The 21,880-nt window shown below is 46.8% G+C and overlaps 1 protein-coding gene across 7 annotated transcripts in view; it reads left to right on the top strand.

Moving 5' to 3' along the window:
- snx14 (sorting nexin 14) overlaps positions 1–21,880 on the top strand; it is a 186,759-nt gene that overhangs the window by 38,451 nt on the left and 126,428 nt on the right. For all 7 annotated transcript variants that reach the window (XM_070889997.1, XM_070889995.1, XM_070889994.1 and 4 more), the window contains exons 8-13: positions 1,046–1,202; positions 2,998–3,073; positions 8,413–8,457; positions 9,170–9,250; positions 13,043–13,157; positions 16,355–16,510. In XM_070889997.1, coding sequence (XP_070746098.1) covers positions 1,046–1,202; positions 2,998–3,073; positions 8,413–8,457; positions 9,170–9,250; positions 13,043–13,157; positions 16,355–16,510 — 630 coding nt within the window. The remainder of the gene's footprint in view (positions 1–1,045; positions 1,203–2,997; positions 3,074–8,412; positions 8,458–9,169; positions 9,251–13,042; positions 13,158–16,354; positions 16,511–21,880) is intronic.

Here is a 21,880-nt window from a genome sequence, read left to right as displayed (position 1 = left end):
AGGCACTGGAGAGGGTGCAGAGAAGATTTACAAGGATGACACCAGAAATGCGAGAGTATACCTATCAGGAAAGGATGAACAGGCTGGGTCTCTTTTCTCTTGAAAAGAGAAGGCTGAGGGGTGACCTAATTATAGGTCTATAAAATTATGAATGGTTTTGACAAAGTAGATACAGCGAGAACATTCTTATCTTATATTGATAGCATAACTAGAGGCCATCAATATAAGATAGTCACCAAGAAATCCAATAGGGTATTCAGAAAAAACTTCTTTACCCAGAGAGTGGCGACAATGTTGCAGCAAATAGTATAGATGCATTTAAGGGGAGGCTAGACAAGCCTATGAGGGAGAAAGGAATAGAGGGTTATGCTGATAGATTTAGATGAGGAAAGACGGGAGGAGGCTTGAGTGGAGTATAAACGCCGGCATGGACTGGTTGGGCCGAATGGTCTGTTTCTGTGCCATATATCCTATGTAATCCTATTATAATTTCTCCTGTCTCTGCCTCTAATGCGCCCATGTTTATTTTCACTAATCTCTTCCTATTTACATACCTATAGAAATGTTTACAATCTGTTTTTATCTGTCTTGCTAATTTATTCATATTCGTTTTTCTTTATCAATCACTTGGTCCTCCTTTGCTGAATTCTAAAATCCTCCCAGTCCTCAGGCTTACTGCTCCTTTTGGCAACATTTATAAGCCTCTTCCTTTGATTTACTACTATCTTTAACTTCTCTTGTTAGGCACAGTTGGACCACTTTTCCCGTGGAATTTTTGTGCCTTAGAGGAATGTATATTTGTTGTAATTTATGTATTAACTCTTTCAATGCTAGCCATTGCTTGTCTACTGTCATACCTTGTTCAATTGTGGTACCTTTTAGAGATTGTGTTTACAATGGTTTGATTTTCACCTCCAGCTGGGAACAGTGTCCCAGAGTGCAGATATCGGGGATTGTTCTCCAGTTGTGTCTCTCTGAACTGGAATCACGGGTTGCCGACAGGTGTATTTGAATGAGTAATATTGGGTGTTTCTTCCCGTTTCAGTAAAACATAGTGAATATTTACAACAGGCTGCACTGGAAGAGTACGGGCCAGATCTGCATCTGGCTCTGAGAAGTCGCAGGGATGAACTGCTGTATCTCAGGAAGTTAACTGAGCTGTTGTTCCCATACATTCTTCCGCCAAAGGCCACAGAATGCAGGTAATGTGCTGGGACTCACTTTCGATTACACGCTTTGCAAAGGGAAGCATATTGGGCAAGTTTCTTATTAGAAGCCACTGAAAAAGAATTGAAGACTCCTGTTGCGAGTGACTTTTTTTACCCATCACGACAGCCCTGTGTCTCTGTCATCTTTCAATATTCTGGAGTTTTCACTTTAAATTCTGACTAAACATGGAGATCATCATTTTTGGTGCTCTGCTGACACACTAAAATGTTGATCACTTCTCCACAGTGTAATGATGCTTTTTTAAATGTCTTGCCATTAACAATAGGACATAACAATTGAATGAAAAGTTTTGTCACTGAGATTTTTTTCAACCCAGTTTTGCCCTGAGCAAGAGGTGTAAAGGCCTGATTGGCGACCAGCCTCCCAACATCTCGCATTTACAGTTCTCATCCTTGTGTTATGTCCCTCCATGGCCTTGCTCGTTCTGTCTCGAACCTCCTGCAGTTCAACAACCCCCTCTGTCCATCTGCTCTGGCTTTGTGGGCGTCCCACCATTAGTGGCCGTACCATCACTGCTCGGGTCCAACCGAAGGCTCTGGAATTCCTTCCCTAAACCGCTTTGCCTCTCCACCACCTTTAAGGTGAGCCCACCTCTTTCACCAAGCTTTGGTCACACCCCTATCTTCTTCCTTGATGTGGCCTGGCATCCATTCTTTGATTATGCATCTGTGAAACACTGGGATGCTTTTCTACATGAAAGGTGCTTTTCTAACTGCAAATTGTTGCTGCTGCTCAAGTGGCTTGAAATATATTGCAATGCGAGTTGAGCAGTGCAATAATGGATTTTATCCGTTTCATTGTGTCACGCACCTCATTATAATTGCACTTGTGGGCCAGCTGTCGTCAGAATGCGATGGTTTGCTAACTTAATCTGGCATTTGAAACCAAATCCTATGTTGTCTTCATTAATTAATTTAAATCCATCTATGGGAATGTATTGGATCAAGTCACTCATTGCAAGGAGCCCAGCTAATGAGAGCAGAAACTAGGGGCTGTATTTTCGGTCTTCTGCCGCCCCTGTTAGTGCCGCGGTGAGGTGGCGGTAAGCACTTCTGGGCGGGCGGCCAGCCAGCCAGCTTGCAGAGCTCCGCCGGGACATTCGGTGCCGGTTTCGACGGGGCGCGGAGCCGTACCACCTGGAAGTGGAGAGTCGGTGTGCAACGCCCCTGGTTGCGACACCAGCTCGATTTTTGGCTGCTGCCCGATCCATAGTGCTCCGTAGAGCGCCCCCTGCTGGGACGAGTTGTAGCGACCGCAGTGAGGTAAGTAATGTCCACCTCAGGCAAGTGTGACTGTTTTTTTTGTGATTTATGTTGTGGTGGCGTGGGCTATGTATTGGGAATGTTTTTGCTGGGTTTTTTTTCCCTCCCCAAGGCTCCTCTGAGCGCTCCCAGGCCGGCTGTTTAGCTGGGGATTGTCACATGCTCAGCCGGCCTAGCGCCCAAAGAGAGGTGTGTAATGCCTCCCTTGGCGCTCCGCCCCACACTCTGGGCCCAGCTGCCCAATTTTGCTGACTGAGGCGCAAACTTTACCGTCCCGCTGCCATTGCCGCTCCGAAATGAGCGGAACCGAAAATCCAGCCCTATAAGTTTAATGCTCTTGATATAGCTGTTTTATGTAGATTTCTATACATCATGAAAATGTATAGGGAAGGATTGTGCATTCATTTTTGACTTGATGGCCTTCGGACCCAGGTTCTATTGCTGCATGTGAATTGAATACAGAATGTGCTGCATGAGGCTGATTCCCCCTCTGTTTGATATCTAGATCTCTAGCCCTGTTGATCCAAGAAATTCTGGCCGGGTCGGTGTTTCTTCCCTCCCTGGACTTCTTGGCTGATCCGGTAAATATTTTTGTTGTCTTGAACGAAACTGCATAATTACTTTGACCAAAAGAACAAAATCTTTCCTTTTTTTCCCCAAAGAAAAATAGAGTTTGTGAAATATATTCTGAATGCAGCTTGTGAACATGACGTCCAGCCTGGTCTCCTTTGCCCTTGTATTTTTTACTGCTTTTTTTATATTTGAATTTTGTGGATTTGAAGGTTTGGAACTGCCTGTTATTACTTTGCACAGTATTTACAGCACAGAAACAGGCCATTTAGCCCAGCAGATCCATGCCAATGTTTATGCTCCACATGAGCTTCCTACTACCTTTCTTCATCTAACACCATCAACATATTCTTCTATTCCTTTCTCACTCATGTGCTTATCTAGCTTCCCTTTAAATGTATTCATTAGCCAGACGCCTCCACATTAAGAACATAAGAAATAGGAGCAGGAGTAGGCCATATGGCCCCTCGAGCCTGCTCTGCCATTTTATACGATCTTGGCTGATCCAATCATGGACTCAGCTCCACTTCCCTGCCCGCTCCCCATAACCACTTATTCCCTTATCGGTTCAGAAACTATCTCTGTCTTAAATTTATTCAATGTCCTAGCTTCCACTGCTCTCTGAGGCAGCGAATTCCACAGATTTACAACCTTCTGAGAAAAGAAATTTCTCCTCGTCTCAGTTTTAAATGGGCAGCCCGTTATTCTAAGATTATGCCCCCTAGTTCTAGTCTTACCCCATCAGTAGAAACATTTTCTCTGCATCCACCTTGCCAAGCCCCCTCATAATCTTATACGTTTCGATAAGATCACACCTCAATCTTCTGAATTCCAATGAGTAGAGGCCCAACCTACTCAACCTTTCCTCATAAGTCAACCCCTTCATCTCTGGAATCAACCTAGTGAACCTTCTCTGAACTCCCTCCAAAGCAAGTATATCCTTTCGTAAATATGGAAACCAAAACTGCACACAGTATTCCAGGTGTTGCCTCACCAATACCTTATATAACTGTAGCAAGACTTCTCTGCTTTTATACTCCATCCCTTTTGCAATAAAGGCCAAGATTCCATTGGCCTTCCTGATCACTTGCTGTACCTGCATACTAACCTTTTGTGTTTCATGCACAAGTACCCCCAGGTTCCGCTGTACTGCGGCACTTTGCAATCTTTCTCCATTTAAATAATAACTTGCTCTTGATTTTTTTTACCGAAGTGCATGACCTCACACTTTCCAACATTATATTCCACCTGTTAAATTTTTGCCCACTCACTTAGCCTGTCTATGTCCTTTTGTAGATTTTCTGTGTCCTCCTCACACATTGCTTTTCCTCCCATCTTTGTATCGTCAGCAAACCTGGCTACGTTACACTCGGTCCCTTCATCCAAGTCATTAATATAGATTGTAAATAGTTGGGGTCCCAGCACTGATCCCTGCGGCACCCCACTGGTTACTGATTGCCAACCAGAGAATGAACCCTTTATCCCGACTCTCTGTTTTCTGTTAGTGAGCCAATCCTCCATCCATGCTAATATATTACCTCCAACCCCGTGAACTTTTATCTTGTGCAGTAACCTTATCAAATGTCTTCTGGAAGTCCAAATATATCACATCCACTGGTTCCCCTTTATCCACCCTGTTCCTTACATCCTCAAAGAATTCCAGCAAATTTGTCAAACATGACTTCCCCTTCATAAATCCATGCTGACTCTAACCACTCTGACTAAAGAGGTTTCTCCTGAATTCTCTCTTGGATTATCTTATATTTATGACCCCTAGTTCTGGTCTCGCCTGCAAGGGGAAACATCTTCTCTACGTCTACCCTATGAAACCCTTTCATAATCTATCAGGTCACCCCTTCCGAAAGAAAAGAGCCCAGCCTGTTCAGTCTTTCCTGATAGATATAATCCCTCGGTTCTAGTAATTCTTTTTTGCACCTTCTCCAGTGCCACTATATGCTTTTTATAATATGGAGACCAGAACTGTGCATAGTACTTCGTGTGGTCTAACCAAGGTTCGGTACAAGTTTAACATGAGTTCTCTGCTTTTTAATTCTATCCTTCTAGAAATTAGTCCTCGTGTTTTTTTGAATAGCCTTATTAACCTGTGTAGCTACTTTTAGCGATTGTATATCTGTACCCTCTCCTCTATTTAGACACTTAGGCCGGAATTTTCCCTTAATAAACGGTGGGTTTGGAGCGTGGGGGCAGTTAAAGTGCTAAAAATGGGATTCGCAACTTGATCCCACCCACTTGTGGATTCAAGGGAGGCGGGGCGGACGACTAACCCGCTCCCAGGGGGCGTTACCTCAATTTAAATATTGTAATGAGGCTGGAAGCCTTTTTTTTTTGGCCCCTCCATTTTGTTTTTAACTGCATGTGGATGGGTTTCACACAATTCGTGAAACTGGGTCGTTAAACCGAGCCGGGGACTGCTGCATCCAGGAGCTAAGTGGCTTTATACCGACCTTCTGTATCCAGGGACCCTGTCTAACTACCCCCCCAGCGATCGGAGACTCCCTTCTTGAGGCCTCCGATCACTTCCCCAGGCCTCCTTCCAGTCTCTTCCCCGGTCTCTCAACCTGGCTGGCTGCGGACGAGAATCCGAGGCCTCGCATTCAAGTCAGGCCCTGCCGTTAAAGTCGACAGGGCCTGCAGGGAGCACGGCCTCCTGGGTATCCCGGCCGCCTCTGAGATCCCCCCTCTCCCCCCCCCCCCCCCCCAACCCGCCTACCCGGAGAAAATTCCGGCCACGCTTTCCAAGGAGTCTGAGCCCTCTTTATCCTTCTTTATCCGTCATTCGGATGAGACGTTAATCCGAGGCCCCCGCCTGCTCTCTCTCAGGTGGATGTAAAAGATCACATGGCACTATTTCGAAGAAGAGCAGGGGAGTTATCTTGAGTTTCCTGGCCAATATTTATCCCTCAACCAATATCACAAAAACAGATTATCTGCTCATTGTCACATTGCTGTTTGTGGGGCTTTGGCTGCCGTGTTTCCCACATTACAACAGTGACTACACTCCAAAAGTACTTCATTGGCTGTAAAGCGCTTTGAGATGTCCGCTGGTCATGAAAGGCGCTATATATAAATGCAAGTCTTTTCTTACCAAAAGGTACTGCCTCTTGCAAACCTATATTGAAGTTAATTTGTCACTGTTGTTTCATTGGCAAATGAATCCTAAATCCGAACACCAAGATTTGTAAGTATCAGCAGTTTGAGATCCAGGCAAATGAATAGCAATATTGATTTAAATGTATATGTTGTCCACATGATAGGCTGAGCAGCCCAGAAACACAAAAAAACAATTTGATCCCGTTTTATTGACACTTGTGTGGTTCCAGTGCTACCTATCCCTGTGCTGCCACCAAATGTCCTGCCCACATATGGTCCCCTCTAGTGTCCCCAAGGTTCCATCCTCAGCCCCCTTTTCATCATTTATATGTTGGCCATTGATGACACCATCTGAAGGCATAGCTCTGGGGGGCATATACATGCTGATGGCACCCACCTCTACCTCTTCACAATTCCATCCCACTTCACAGCTACCCCATCATCATCATAGGCAGTCCCTTGGAATCGAGGAAGATTTGCTTCCACTCTTAAAATGAGTCCTTCGGTGACTGAACAGTCCAATACGAGAGCCACAGTCCCTGTTACAGGTGGGACAGACAGTGGTTGAAGGAAAGTTTCCCTGCGTACTGCGTACCGTTTCCCTACCCCTCCAACAGTAAACTTCCATTGTCTTGTTTCCTTCCCCATCCATCTTGACGATTCGTCATTGGGAGAATTAAGTGGAAATGAATAAAAGAAAGAAAAAAATACTGCATTGTTCCCCAGCGTAACTATTTACCAAACATCATGAGCCTGCTCTGTCTTGGGCCTTCTCTTGGAAGTTCATGACCATACAGTCCATACCTTACTGTCTCTGTTGGAGAATCGTACTATCCCCTAATGTTACACCTGTCCATACCTTCACATCTTCCAATCTTTATCATTTGATCTTTGACCTACAACCCTAGCAGCTTCCTTCTGATTCCTGAACAGTGTGCCCACGTCATCTCGCTCTCCGTAATCCATTTCATTCCTTCTCTTGTGTTATCTCCCTTGTTGGCCATTCCTATGCACCTAATTCTCAACATGACTCTTTAGCACCAGAACTCAAATGCCCTCCCCCAACAGTCATTGCCTCATAGTGTTCAAGATGCACATTTTGCATCCAGCTATTGTCGTTGACCAGCAGTACTTAACCAATCTACTTAGTACCAGAAATAAAAACAGCAAATGCTGGAAACACACCGGATCAGGCAGCATCTGTGGGGAGAGAAACAGAGTTAACGTTTCAGGCCGATGACCTTTCATCAGAACTCCTTGATGCTAGCTTAATTTTAGACTTCCTCTAAACTCCTTTATAGTTAAATTCCTCTATTACAATCACACTTGCCCTTTTAAGAAAGACTTGCATTTGTATAGCGCCTTTCAAAACCACCGGACGTCCCAAAGCGCTTTACAGCCAATGAAGTACTTTTGTAGTGTAGTCACTGTTGTAATGTAGGTTACGCAGCAGCCAATTTGTGCACAGCAAGCTCCCACAAACAGCAATGTGATCATGACCAGATAATCTATTTTTTTGTTAAGTTGATTGAGGGATAAATATTGGCGTGGACACCGGGGATAACTCCACCTGCTCTTCAAAATAGTGCCAGGGGATCTTTGACGTCCACCTGAGGGAGCAGATGCGGCCTCGGTTTAATGGCTCATCCGAAAGACGGCACCTCCAACAGTGCAGCACTCCCTCAGTACTGCACTGGAGTGACAGCCTAGGTTTATGTGCTCAAGTACCTGGAGTGGGACTTGAACCCACAACCTTCTGACTCAGGCGAGTGTGCCACCCACTGAGCCACAGCTGACACAAAAAAAATTAATGTCATTATTTCTGCCATCTAATATTGGATGACTCAAATGAGCAATTTTATCTATATATACTATTTCTATCTTCACTGAGGTCACTTTGTGGGAGTTCCTTGCTCTCAATAATTTTCATTGACTTAAACCTAAAGGTCTCCTGTGCTGCATTTTTAGTGCTTTTCAACAATATCTCGACAACAGTTCCTACCTTACAACAGTGACTATACTCCAAAAGTACTTCATCTGCTGTAAAGCACTTTGAGACGTTTGGTGGTCATGAAAGGCGCTATATAAATCCAAGTTTTTCTAATGTCTAGATGACAGTTAATGTTAAATTTGAGATTTGATGGTCCATTCTTTAGTTAATTATATTCCAGTATAATGATCTGTCGGGTACTTTGTTCTGGATATTCAAATGCCAGTTACATTTTCCTGTTTTTCTTAGGACACTGTCAACCATTTGTTGCTGATCTTCATAGACGATAGTCCAGTGAGTATTAATGATCTGTAAACATCTTTCTCAGGGAAAGTTTGACTCAAAGACATCATGTTATGGTTTGTCGTTCTAATTACTTTCAATCAGCCAACCACGGGTATAATGAGTTTGACCTGCTGTCAGCTTGCTAGGTGGAGTACCTAGTGTAGGTGGAGCAGGTATTGTGGTTATAATAATCAGACAGCAGTGCACTCCTGTCAGCTAGATGTGGATTAGCACTGCGTTTTAGATTTACAATAATGCCATGCCTGCTTGTGTCTGGAACTGACATGAACAGAAGTGCATCGTCTCATTAACGATGAATATTAAATGATTAGCCCCTGATCCCAAGCTCAGGTTCCTATGAACTTCTATCTTCATCGACACATTTTTTTAATTACTCAGCATTGTCTAATGCCACTGTAACAGCTGGAGCTATATCCGAGTGCTCATATGACACAATAGTGTTCCCGGGGGAGAAAAACGCTGAACAAGCGATTGTAGTGTTTGTCGGATTAACAAAAGGAAATGACTGATGAGGAACCAATTCTTGTAAAAAAAAAATAACCATCGAGTCCTTGCTGAAGGCATGGTCTAGCCCAGCTTCTTTGTGTACAGTAACATGATGAACGCCCCTTGCTGATTTTGATGAAGAAGTATGTGAATGGTAAAAATGGTTCTTTCCAGTGGTTCTGATTAATTGGATCAAATGTGCTTCTGTTATTAGCCGGAACCAGCGACAGAGCCCCCCTCCCCCTTGGTTCCCTTCCTGCAGAGATATGCTGATGCAAGGAATAAGACCCAATCGGTAGGAATGTAAAATCTTTCCTTTGATAAATGTTATTTTGTGCTGCATTTACATTTTGCAAATCCACTGCACATCTCCCTGTATTTCTGTTGGCTTACACATTCTTGCTGCTGCGCTGCTGGAATAACTAAGGACCTACTGCAATTTTAAATGAAGGATTTATATTATGCAGCTGAAATTATAGAGCAAAATGATTGTTGTTTAAAAATAAAACGTTTCTAGTTGTCCCTCAATTCACCTACACTACTCTTCAAAACCCCAACTGCCCCTCCATTCACCACAACAATTCTGCAGCTAACAATCTGCTCCACCACATCCTCACCTCCAACTTTGATGCCCTAGTCCTTATTCAAACTATTGCTCTGTCTCACTCTGGCCGGCCCTCAGATCCACTCCTTAAGTCCAAGGGACGCAGACTTGACCAGACATGGCGGACAACTGCTTTCGTCATTCACCGCCAGATCTGACTGGACCACATAAAGCATTATTGGGTCCTGCTGTCGTCTGCCAAGACTTCTCACTATTCCAGGCTCATCCTGGAATGTAAAATTAAACCTCGGCTTCTTTTCTTTACTGCAAACCATCTTCTTAAACCCACTCCCCTGTCTCCTCCACACTCACATCCACAACAGGTGTGCAAGGAGCTCATGGACTTTTTTGTCTCGAAGAATAACCATCCGATCTGCTGCTTCTCTCCATTCTGCTAGCTCCTCTGCCCTAACCCCGAATTCGCATCTTTCTCCAGTTTCCCTTCGATCTCCCCTCATGTCCTCTCCAAGCTCATCTTGTCCAAGAGATCCATCTCATGCTTACTCCCCCATATTCCCCCTTAACTGCTGACCACCCAACTTCCCTTACTGGCCCCCCCATGTTAGCTTATATTGTTAAGTGTTCTCTCTGCTCAGGTCCCCGTCTCCTTCAAGTCACTCCCTCCTCAAAAAAACAACTCTTGAACCCTCCGTCCTTGCAAACTACTCTTGCCCCATCGCCAACCTCCCTTTCTTCTCTCTAGTCCTTGAATGTGTTGTCGCCTTCCAAATACCTGCCCATTTTTCCTGCAACTCCATGTTTGAATTCCACCAATCAGTTTTCCATCCCTGCCATAGTACCGAAACGGCTCTCATTAAATTCCATCCTATGTGACTGTAACAGAGATAATCTATCCCTCCTCATCCTTCTCGACCTGTCGGCAGCCTTTGACACAGTTGACCACTCCATCCTCCTCCAACGCCTCTCCACCATCGTCCATCCACCATCATCCAGCTGGGTGGGACTGCACTCGCCTGGTTCCATTCCTAGCTATCCAATAGTAGCCAGAAAATCACCTGCAATGGCTTCTCTCCCGCTCACACACCGTTGCCTCTGGTGTCCCCCAAGGATCTATCCTTGGCCTCCTCCTATTTCTCACCTACATGATGCCCCTTGGCAACATCATCCGAAAACATGGCATCAGTTTCCACATGTACGCTGACGACACCCAGCTCTACCTCACCACCACTTCTCTCGACCCCTCCACGGTCTCTAAATTGTCAGACTGCTTGTCTGACATCCAGTACTGGATGAGCAGAAATTTCCTCCAACTAAATATTGGGAAGACCAAAGCCATTCTCTTCCATTCCTGCCAGAAACTCTGTTCCCTAGCCAACGACTCCATCCCTCTCCTAACATCTATCTGACTGTTTGCAACTTTGGTGTTATATTTGATCCCGGGATGAGCTTCTGATGGCATATCCGCAGCATAACTAAGACCGCCTGTTTCCACCTCAGTAGCATTGCCAGTCCCCACCCTTGCCTCAGCTCATCCGCTGCTGAAGCCCTCATCCATGCCTTTGTTACCTCTAGACTTGACTATTTCAATGCAATCCTGGCTGGCCTCCCATATTCCACCCTATGTAAACTAGAGGTGATCCAAAACTCGGCTGCCCGTGTCCTAACTCGCACCTAATCCTGTTTACCCATCACCCTTATGGTCACTGAACTACATTGGCTCCCAGTTAAGCAACGCCTCGATTTCAAAATTCTCATCCTTGTTTTCAAATCCCTCCATAGCCTTGCCCCTCCCTATAATCACCTCCAACAATACAGCCCCCCACCCGAAATCTCTGCATTCCCACAATTCTGGCCTCTTGAGCATCCCCAATCTTAATCGCTCCACTATTGGCGACTGTGCCTTCAGCTGCCAAGGCCTTAAGCTGTGGAATTCCTTCCTTAAACCTCTCCATTCCTCTACCTCTCTATTTCCTCCTTTAAGATGGTTCTTAAAATCTACCTCTTTGATCAAGCATCTGCTCTAATTTCTCCTCATGTGGCTCGGTGTCAAATTTAGTTTTATGACGCTTCTGTGAAGCATCTTGGGACATTTTACTCCATTAAAGGCTCTATATAAATGCAAGCACCTTTGGCATGAAATTGCTTCTGTCTATTCTGAACAGCTGCTGAAGGCCAAGGCTTTAACCTGTGAGAGGTTCTTTTACCAAATGCACGTGTGGTCACCGCACACGTTTGTACCTCCACAAACTACAGGTACTGCTGCTTGTGAAAGGGCAGAACCAATAATGTTGGACTGCAGTATATCGTAGCCTGGTAACAGGAGCGGTGAGAGACTGTGGAGGGATGTGATCGGGGCCCAGAAGAGGCGGGGGCCCAGGGGCAGCATGGGCCAGCCCACACTGCGATAAGTGTGCGCACGAGGTCCGTGCAGCAGAGCTGGTCTCCAGTCGTCTTGCGTAATCCTTGCCACTGGACCAAGACCTAGCTCTGTCAAGCCCGTGTGGTATCTGGTGTGCAACGGCCACCACACGTTAAAAAAATCCACGCACAGGCATCTTACACCCTTCAACATGTAGTTCGGGATCTGGAATATTAGCTCCTTCATTGAAACACCTGTGAACCCATTCCTTTTTGGCGTGGAAGCAAGTCATCCTCGCTTCGAGGGACTGCCGATGATGATGGTCAATTCTGCCCAAATTTTGCCAGTATATTACATTATAAAATATAATGGACATGTGGTGAGACTGTCCTGCCCTGACAGAAGATGTACAGCAAAATTCAGCCATTCCACAGTGGTGACGGAGTAATTTGTGATGGGAATCTTGAATGGCCAAACGTGGCCAGGGTAGCACCATAAAAAAACGCTAGTTAAAAGTATAACGGAAAATGATTAGAAAACCCAGAGTTTTATAGTTTCACTTCTTCACATCTCCTTAATTATGTACATTACAACAGTGACTACACACCAAAAAATACTCCATTGGCTGTAAAGCACTTTGAGACGTCCGGTGGTCATGAAAGGTGCTATATAAATGCAAGTCTTTCTTTGTATAAAGGGTAGGCTTATTTGTCTCGTGTTTGCTATCCATCCTGTCTGCCAAGGTCTGCTGACAGGAAAAATACTGCAGATTAAATGAAAGCATTGCTGCAAACACAACATGTATGTGTGCAGCAGGGTAACGTATATCATGGAATTTGAAGGATACAACATACTCTGAACGGAGGAGCTTTTAGGGACTCGGTGTTTGGGTCCCAGAATCCTGCCTCCCTTTGGGTTTTATATAACGTTGATAAACCAGGTGAATTTTGCAGAGCTTTACTTTGGTTTATACAGCAACGTGATCTATGTATGACACTGCACTATATTACATTTGTTTCATTACTCTGAAGATCGGCCCATTTCAAATGTTCCTAAACCCCTGTTGTGTTGCACATGGCTAATATCGACTCCTGTTTAAATGCTTACTAGCTCAGCTTGACAAAATGCTGAACACTTGTTTGTTTATCCCACCATCACTCTAGGCCCTCAAACTTGAGCTGAAGGAGATCCGAGAGCAACAGGATCTGCTCTTCTGGTTCATGAACTTCCTGAAGCAAGAGGGTGCAGTGCACGTGCTGCAGTTCTGTTTCACTGTCGGTAAGGAGGAAGCATTTGGGAACGGCTCACTCTGAGCAACTACTCTGAAAGGTCCATGGGCTGGGTTTTTGGGCTTTGATGTTTTTGGGGCGATAATGGCGGCGAGACGGTAAAGTTAGCGCCCGGGAGCAGTTTGCGCCGCAGTAAATAACATTGGGTAGCTGGGCCCTTAGTGTGGGGCGGGGCGCTAAGGGAGGTGTCGGTTAGGAGTTAGGATGGGAAACTCCCGAGCTAAAGGGCCGGGCCGGGAGCGCTCCGAGAGACGCCTGGGCAGGGGGGGAAGGGGATTCCCAAAAACCCCCCCGCCACAAAAACATTCCCAAAACATTGCCCACGCCACCACAACACAAATTATTTTAAAAAACGATCGTGTGTGTGTGTGTGAGTGAGGGGGAGGGTGGTGCTGTGTGTGTGTGTGTGTGTGTGTGTGTGTGTGTGAGTGAGGGGGAGGGTGGTGCTGTGTGTGTGTGTGTGAGAGAGGGGGAGGGGGGGGTTGCTGTGTGTGTGTGTGAGGGGGGAGGGCTGTGTGTGTGTGAGGGGGGAGGGCTGTGTGTGTGTGAGGGGGGAGGGCTGTGTGTGTGTGAGGGGGGAGAGCTGTGTGTGTGTGAGGGGGGAGAGCTGTGTGTGTGTGAGGGGGGGGGGTGTGTGTGTGAGGGGGGTGCTGTGTGTGCGTGAGGGAGGGGGGGGCTGTGTGTGTGAGGGGGGGGCTGTGTGTGTGAGGGGGGGCTGTGTGTGTGAGGGGGGGCTGTGTGTGTGAGGGGGGGCTGTGTGTGTGTGAGGGGGGGCTGTGTGTGTGTGAGGGGGGGCTGTGTGTGTGTGAGGGGGGGCTGTGTGTGTGTGAGGGGGGGGCTGTGTGTGTGTGAGGGGGGGGCTGTGTGTGTGAGGGGGGGGCTGTGTGTGTGTGGGGGGGGGGCTGTGTGTGTGTGAGGGGGGGGCTGTGTGTGTGTGAGGGGGGGGCTGTGTGTGTGTGTGAGGGGGGGGCTGTGTGTGTGTGTGAGGGGGGGCTGTGTGTGTGTGAGGGGGGGCTGTGTGTGTGTGAGGGGGGGGCTGTGTGTGTGTGAGGGGGGGGCTGTGTGTGTGTGAGGGGGGGGCTGTGTGTGTGTGAGGGGGGGGCTGTGTGTGTGAGGGGGGGCTGTGCTGTGGTGTGTGAAGGGGGGTTGCTGTGTGTGTGTGAGGGGGGGCTGTGTGTGTGTGAGGGGGGGGCTGTGTGTGTGTGAGGGGGGGGCTGTGTGTGTGTGAGGGGGGGGCTGTGTGTGTGTGAGGGGGGGGCTGTGTGTGTGTGAGGGGGGGGCTGTGTGTGTGTGAGGGGGGGGCTGTGTGTGTGAGAGGGGGGGGCTGTGTGTGTGTGAGGGGGGGGCTGTGTGTGTGAGGGGGGGCTGTGTGTGTGAAGGGGGGGCTGTGTGTGTGAAGGGGGGGCTGTGTGTGTGTGAAGGGGGGGCTGTGTGTGTGTGAAGGGGGGGCTGTGTGTGTGTGAAGGGGGGGCTGTGTGTGTGTGAAGGGGGGGCTGTGTGTGTGTGAAGGGGGGGCTGTGTGTGTGATGGGGGGGCTGTGTGTGTGTGATGGGGGGGCTGTGTGTGTGTGAAGGGGGGGCTGTGTGTGTGTGAAGGGGGGGCTGTGTGTGTGTGAAGGGGGGGCTGTGTGTGTGAAGGGGGGGCTGTGTGTGTGAAGGGGGGGCTGTGTGTGTGAAGGGGGGGCTGTGTGTGTGAAGGGGGGGCTGTGTGTGTGAAGGGGGGGCTGTGTGTGTGAAGGGGGGGCTGTGTGTGTGAAGGGGGGGCTGTGTGTGTGAAGGGGGGGCTGTGTGTGTGTGTGAAGGGGGGGCTGTGTGTGTGTGTGAAGGGGGGGCTGTGTGTGTGTGTGAAGGGGGGGCTGTGTGTGTGTGTGAAGGGGGGGCTGTGTGTGTGTGTGAAGGGGGGGCTGTGTGTGTGTGTGAAGGGGGGGCTGTGTGTGTGTGTGAAGGGGGGGCTGTGTGTGTGTGTGAAGGGGGGGCGTCTGTGTGTGTGAAGGGGGGGGTGGGAGCTGTGTGTGTGTGTGTGTGCGTGTGTCTCGCATCCAGGACTCGGCTCTGCACCAGTGGAGGGTTAGAGTGGGGGTAGATTGGAGCAGTGTGGAGGCCCCGGCCTGTGCGGCAGGCCGGGGCCATAAAAGGAGCGGCGTGGCAGCGTACCATTCCAGGGAGCAACGCGAGCTGGTGCAGGAGGGTGACGTCAGCAAGGTCCAGGTCGGTGATTGGAGCGTGGGCAGATACAGCAGGAGCGACGAGGTCGGGGCGAAGGAGCGGCGAGAGACTGTGGAGGGACGTGATCAGGGCCCAGGGGAGGCGTGAGTTCGGGGCCAGGGGGCCAGGGGTCCAGGGGCAGCACGAGCCAGCCCACACTGCGATATGTGTGCGCACTAGGTCCGTGCAGCAGAGCAGGTCTCCAGTCGTCTTGGGTAATCCTTGCCACTGGACCAAGACCTAGCTCTGTCAAGCCCATGTGGTGGCTGGTGTGCAACTGTCACCACACGTTTAAAAGATCTACGCACCGGCATCTTCCACCCTTCAACATGTAGTTCGGGATCTGGAATATTGGTTTGGGATATGGAACATTGAAACACCTGTGAACTCATCCCTTTTTGGCGTGGAAGCGTCATCCTCGCTTCGAGGGACTGCCTATGATGATGACTTCAGTGCAAATATGTCAATGGGAAAATAAGTCAGCAATACTGGATCTTCCACATCCCAACAGTTCAAATATCCCAAATGATTTAAATTGCCAGCTTGTGGAAGTATTTTGACAAACTTCTGACATAAATGTATATAGTATAGTGTATAGTGTAAACATTTTGTCCAAGTTTGTAGATTATTGATGGTTAAATGTTGCATCTCTGACCCTCTTTCCTTTCGAAATGCGGGAGAACAGATGTGCACTCATTGTTCATTATTGACTGCCTCCTTCTTCACTCAGTCAGCTCCCTTGATAAACTGTATACCATTGTTCACAAATGGAACAGGAAGATCTGCCACGAATATTGTACAAAACAGCTGGTTGGGACGTCAGACATGAATGAGGCCCCTTATTAGTTTTGGGCATGCAAAATCTAACAGAGGATCACATTTATGTTGAGTGTTTCACCCACAACTCCCTGTTCTGTGTAAATATTAAAGGTATTCCCCCCCCCCCCCATGTTTCTACAGTTTTAACATTTTCTGTCAACAGAGGAATTCAATGACCGGATCTTGCGTCCAGAATTGACCGACGATGAGAAGCAGACTCTTCACGAAGAAGTGAAGAAAATCTATGAGACATATTGTCTCGATGAGAGTATTGATAAAATCAAATTTGATCCCTTTATTGTAGAAGAGATACAGCAGGGTAAGTTTGCCACTGCGATTATTATGACTAGGATACTAAATGGAGAGTCCCATGACATTTGGCGTGAGACCATTTTCTTCACTTGTGTGATGATGTTGCTGTGGAGTTGTTTGGGCAGGACCTTTCTGTCGAATAACTAAATTGCTCTTAACTTGAGGACTTGGTGTCAGCTGTGGCTCAGTGGGTAGCACTCTCGCCTCTGAGTCAGAAGGTAGTGGGTTCAAATCTCACTCCAGGGACTTGAGCACATAAATCTAGGCTGACACTCCCAGTGTCGGTGGTGCCGTCTTTCGGATGAGTCGTTAAACCGAGGCCCCGTCTGCTCTCTCTGGACGGCGTAAAAGATCCCTATTTCGAAGAAGAGCAGGGGCGTTATCCCCGGCGTCTTGGCCGATATTTATCCCTCAATCAGCATAACAAAAACAGATTAATCCGGTCATTATCACATTGCAGTTTGTGGACAAATTGGCTGCCGTGTTTCCCATATTACATCAGTGACTACACTGCAAATGTACTTCATTGGCTGTACAGCCTTTGAGACGTCCGGTGGTTGTGAAAGGTGCTATATAAATTCAAGTCTTTTCTTTCTTTAATTTCAAAGGAATATCCAGCTTACTGTTTTATTCTCCCTGCCCGCTTTAAGTTCCGTTGCCCTTTTTACAGGAAGAATCTTTGCCCATCGATTTACTCCCATGACAGTAATGCATTCCAATTAGCATCTGTGTGTTTGTTCCTTATTCGCTTCTCTATTCTCTGATATGCAAATGCAGGTCCTGATGCCAAATACAGACACGAGCGTATTTGCTTTGAAGTGACGTCAATGCAAATTGCAACCAGTGTTTAAAATAAAAGAGCAATTATGCCAAAAAAAAGTGTGTTCTGAAATTATACAGATTTATGTTGTGACTCTAATTCAGTTTAGCAATGTGTAGCATTCCTCCCAGATGTACTCAGAGCGGGTCTGGTAAAGGTTTAGTAGCATGAACAGCTGGTAAGCTCAACACAGTGTGAGTATTCTGGTGATCACCAGATAATTATGGGTAAGGAAGACCACAATCGGCTAATTTTAGTTCATCCATCCAGAATGACCCTGAATTCCGCCCCCAACCCCACAATTGCCGCAGCCAGTTGTTTATTAAATGATTCCATAGTCTTCGTTGGAGAAATTCGGTCACGCGTCTGTCGCGGCGTTGTATGGGGCGGAGCAGTAAATTTTGCGCCGGGAAATGGTTTGCGTTTCCAGCTGCAAAGTTTTACCAGCTGGGTCCGGAGATTGGAGCGGAGCGCTCAGGGAGGCGTTGCACACCTCTTTTAGGGCGCTAGGCCGCAGAACAAACGCAAATCCCGAGCTAAACAGAGCTACAAAGATGGGCCTAGAGAGGAAACCCCTTCCCCCCCGCCTCCCAGAAACATTCCCAATTCATGACTGACACGACCACAACATAAATTTCAAAAATTAAAAACAATCGCACTTAGCTGAGGTAGACATTTCTTCAATCGCTTCAGCCGGTACAGCCCGGACCCCCCACCCCCCCCCCACCCCTTGCTTTCACTGGCGTTCCCACCAGGGCGTGCTGCGGGACGCGACAGAGCTGCCACAATCCAAATATCGAGTTGGTGTCGCTACCAGAGGCCTTGTTAGCCCTCCCCAAATACATTACCTCACACTTCTCCGGATTGAATTCCATTTGTCACTGTTCTGCCCACCTGACCAGTACATTGCTATCTTCCTGCAGTCTACAGCTTTCTTCTTCATTATCAACCACACAGCCGATTTTAGTATCATCTGCAAACTTCTTAATCATACCTACTATATTCAAGTCTAGATCGTTGATGTATACCACAAAAAGCAAGGGACCCAGTACTGAGCCCTGCGGAACCCCACTGGAAACATCCTTCCAGTCGCAAAAACACCCATCAACCATTACCCTTTGCTTCCTACCTCTGAGCCAATTTTGGATCCAACTTGCCACTTTGCCCTGGATCCCATGGGCTTTTACTTTTGTGACCAGTCTGCCATGTGAGACCTTATCAAAAGCTTTGCTAAAATCCATATACACTACATCATACACCCTGCCCTCATCGACCCTCCTGATTACCTCCTCAAAAAATTCAATCAAGTTAGTCAGACACGACCTTCCCTTAACAAATCCCTGACTGTCCTTGATTAATCCGTGTCTTTCTACATATAGATTTATCTTGTTTTTCAGGATTTTATTCAATAATTTTCCCACCACCGAGGTTAGGCTGACAGGCCTGTAATTACTCGGCCTATCCCTTTCTCCCTTCTTAAACAAAGGTACCACATTAGCAGTCCTCCAGTCCTCTGGCACCGCACCTGAAGCCGGAGAGGATTGGAAAATAATAGTCAAAGCCTCTTTTGCTTCGCTTAACAGCCTAGGGTACATTTCATACGGGCCTGGGGACTTGCCACTTTCAAAGCTGCTAAACCCCTTAATACCTCGTCTCTCACTATGTTTATTTCATCTAATATTTCACACTCCTTGATAGCAGTGTCTGCATCGCCCCTCTCTTTTGTGAAAACAGACGCAAAGTATTCATTAAGAACCATACCCACATCTTCCGCCTCCACACACAGATTACCCTCATGGTCTCTAATAGGCCCTACCCTTTCTTTAGTTATCCTCTTGCTTTTAATTTATTTATAAAAACATCTTTGGGTTTTCCTTGATTTTACTTGCCAAGAATTTTTCATTTCACCCCTAGACTTTCTATACTCCTCTAGAGATTCTGCAGTATCTAGCCTCATTCTTCTAAACTCTTGAGGATATCGGCCTAATCTACTCAATCTCTCCTCATCGAACAATCCCTCCATCCCAGGAATCAGTCTGGTGAACTTTTGTTGCACTCCCTCAAGTATATCCTTCCTTAGGTAAGGAGACCAAAGCTGTGCACAATACTGGTGTGGTCTCACCAGGGCCCTGTATAGTAAGATGTCTTTACTCTTGTACTCAAATCCTCTTGCAATAAAGGCCAACATACCATTTCCGTGTCTGTCTTCACGGAAGAAGACGCAACGTGTTTAATTTCTCTGCCATTTCCTTATTCCCCATTATAATTTCTCCTGTCTCAGCCTGTAGGGGACCCACATTTACTTTCGCTAATCCTTTCCTTTTTACATGCCTATAGAAGCTTTTTACTGTCTGTTTTTATGTCTCTCGTTAGTTTACTCTCATTCTATTTTCCCTTTCTTTATCAATTTCTTGGTCCGCCTTTGCTGAATTCTAAAATCATCCCAATCCTCAGGCTTACTGCTCCTTTTGGCAACATTATAAACCTCTTCCTTTGATCGAATACTATCTTTAACTTCTCTTGTTAGCCATGGTTGGACCACTTTTTTTGTGCATTAATGGAATTTATGTTTGTTGTAATTGATGTATTTTTAAAATGCTAGCCATTGCTTGTCTACCGTCATACCTTTTAATGTAGTTTCGCAATCTACCTTATCTAACTCTCCCCTCATACCTACGTAGTTTGCTTTGTTTAGATTTAAGACCCTAGTTTTGGATTTAACTAAATCACTTTCGAACTTAATGTAAAATTCTATCACATTATGCTCACTCTTCCCTAAAGGCCCCTTTACTACAAGGTTATTAATTAACCCATTCTCATTGCACAATACTAGTTCTAAAATAGCCTGCTCTCTAGTTGGTTCTCAACATATTGATTTAGAAAACCATCTTGTATACATTCCATGAATTCGTCCTTCACACTGTTGCTGCAAATTTGGTTTGCCCAGTCTATATGTAGATTAAAGTCCCCCATGATTATTGTATTTATTTTTGTTACACGAGTCTATAATTTCCTGATTTATACACTGCCCTACATTACAACTACTGTTTGGGGGCCTATAAACAACTCCCACCAATGTTTTCTGCCCCTTGCTGTTTCTTAGCTCCACCCAAATAGATTCTACTTCTTGATTTTCCGAGCTAAGATCCTTTCTCTCTACTGTCTTTCTCCCATCCTTTATTATCAGGGCTACCCTTCCTCCTTTTCTATTCTGTCTATCTCTTCTAAAAGTTAAACATCTTGGAATATTTAGTTCCCAACCTTGGTCACTCTGCAACCACGCCTCTAAGTGCTATTAGATCAAACCTATTAATTTCTATCTGCACTATTAATTCATCTATTTTGTTGCGAATGCTTCGCGCAATCAGATTTAGTGCCTTTAGCTTTGACTTTTTTCTATTTTTCCCTTGGTCACTGTCGCCCAATCACATTTGTTACTCTCTTTGTCCCTTCCTGACCCACTCTGTTTATTTTTACCCAAAACTTTGCTCTGCTCTAGAACCTTGACACTTTCCTGAATCCTCCCCCCCCCCCCCCCCCCCCATTAGTTTAAAGCTGTGTCTACTGCCCTAGTTTTTCAATTCACCCGGACACTGGTTCCAGTTTGTTCAAGTGGAGCCCATCCCGATGGAACAGCTCCCTCTTTCCCCAGTACTGGTGCCAGTGCCCCATGAAGCAAAACCCCTGGCTCCCATTCTTTGAGCCACGCATTTAAACCTATAATCTGCTTATCCCTACGTCAATTGGTGTATGGCTCAGGTAACAATCCAGAGGTTATTACCTTTTTGAGGTTCTGCTTTTTAAGGAACATCAGCTCAGAGTTGTTGAGCTGGAGTCCCAGGTGACATTGCAGGGCATCAGGAAGGGGGAGAGCTACCTGGACACTTTCATCCAGGAGGCAGTCATACCCCTGAGGTTCTGTTTGGACCCAACTCCTCATCAAACTCTCTCAGCAGAACCTCATTCCTAATTCTACCTCTGTCATTGGTTCTGACATGGATCACGACAACTGGATCAGCCTCTTCCCACTCAAGTTTTTCTCCAGCCGCGAAGAGATGTCTTTAACCCTGGCACCGGGCAGGCAACACAACCTTCGGAACCGCCTGTCTCAGCTGCAGAGAACAATATCTATCCCTCTGACTATACTGTCCCCTACCACAACTTCATTCCCTTTCGCTCCCCACACTTGAATGGCCTCCTGCACTATGGTACCATGGTCAGCTTGCTCATCCATCCTGCAGGCATTTCCCTCATCCATACTGGTAGCAAAAACCTGTTGGATAAGGATAAAGGCCAAGGCTCCTCTGGCACTGCACCTGGGGGGGGGTCCCCTTACCTGCCTGAGTTGCAGTCCCACCCTCCTGTTCCTGACCACTAACCAGACCTGCACCACTACCTAACCTAAGGGGTGTGACTGCCTCCTGGATGAAAGTGTCCAGGTAGCTCTCCCCCTTCCTGATGCCCTGCAATGTCACCTGGGACTCCAGCTCAACAACTCTGAGCCGAAGTTCCTCAAGATGCAGGCACTTACTGCAAACGTGGTTGTCCAGGATCACA

The sequence above is a fragment of the Pristiophorus japonicus genome, chromosome 9, assembly GCF_044704955.1.
Source record: "Pristiophorus japonicus isolate sPriJap1 chromosome 9, sPriJap1.hap1, whole genome shotgun sequence".
Lineage (NCBI taxonomy): Eukaryota > Metazoa > Chordata > Chondrichthyes > Pristiophoridae > Pristiophorus > Pristiophorus japonicus.
Note: the sequence above shows the minus strand (reverse complement) of the source record. Positions and strands in the feature narration are given on the sequence as shown.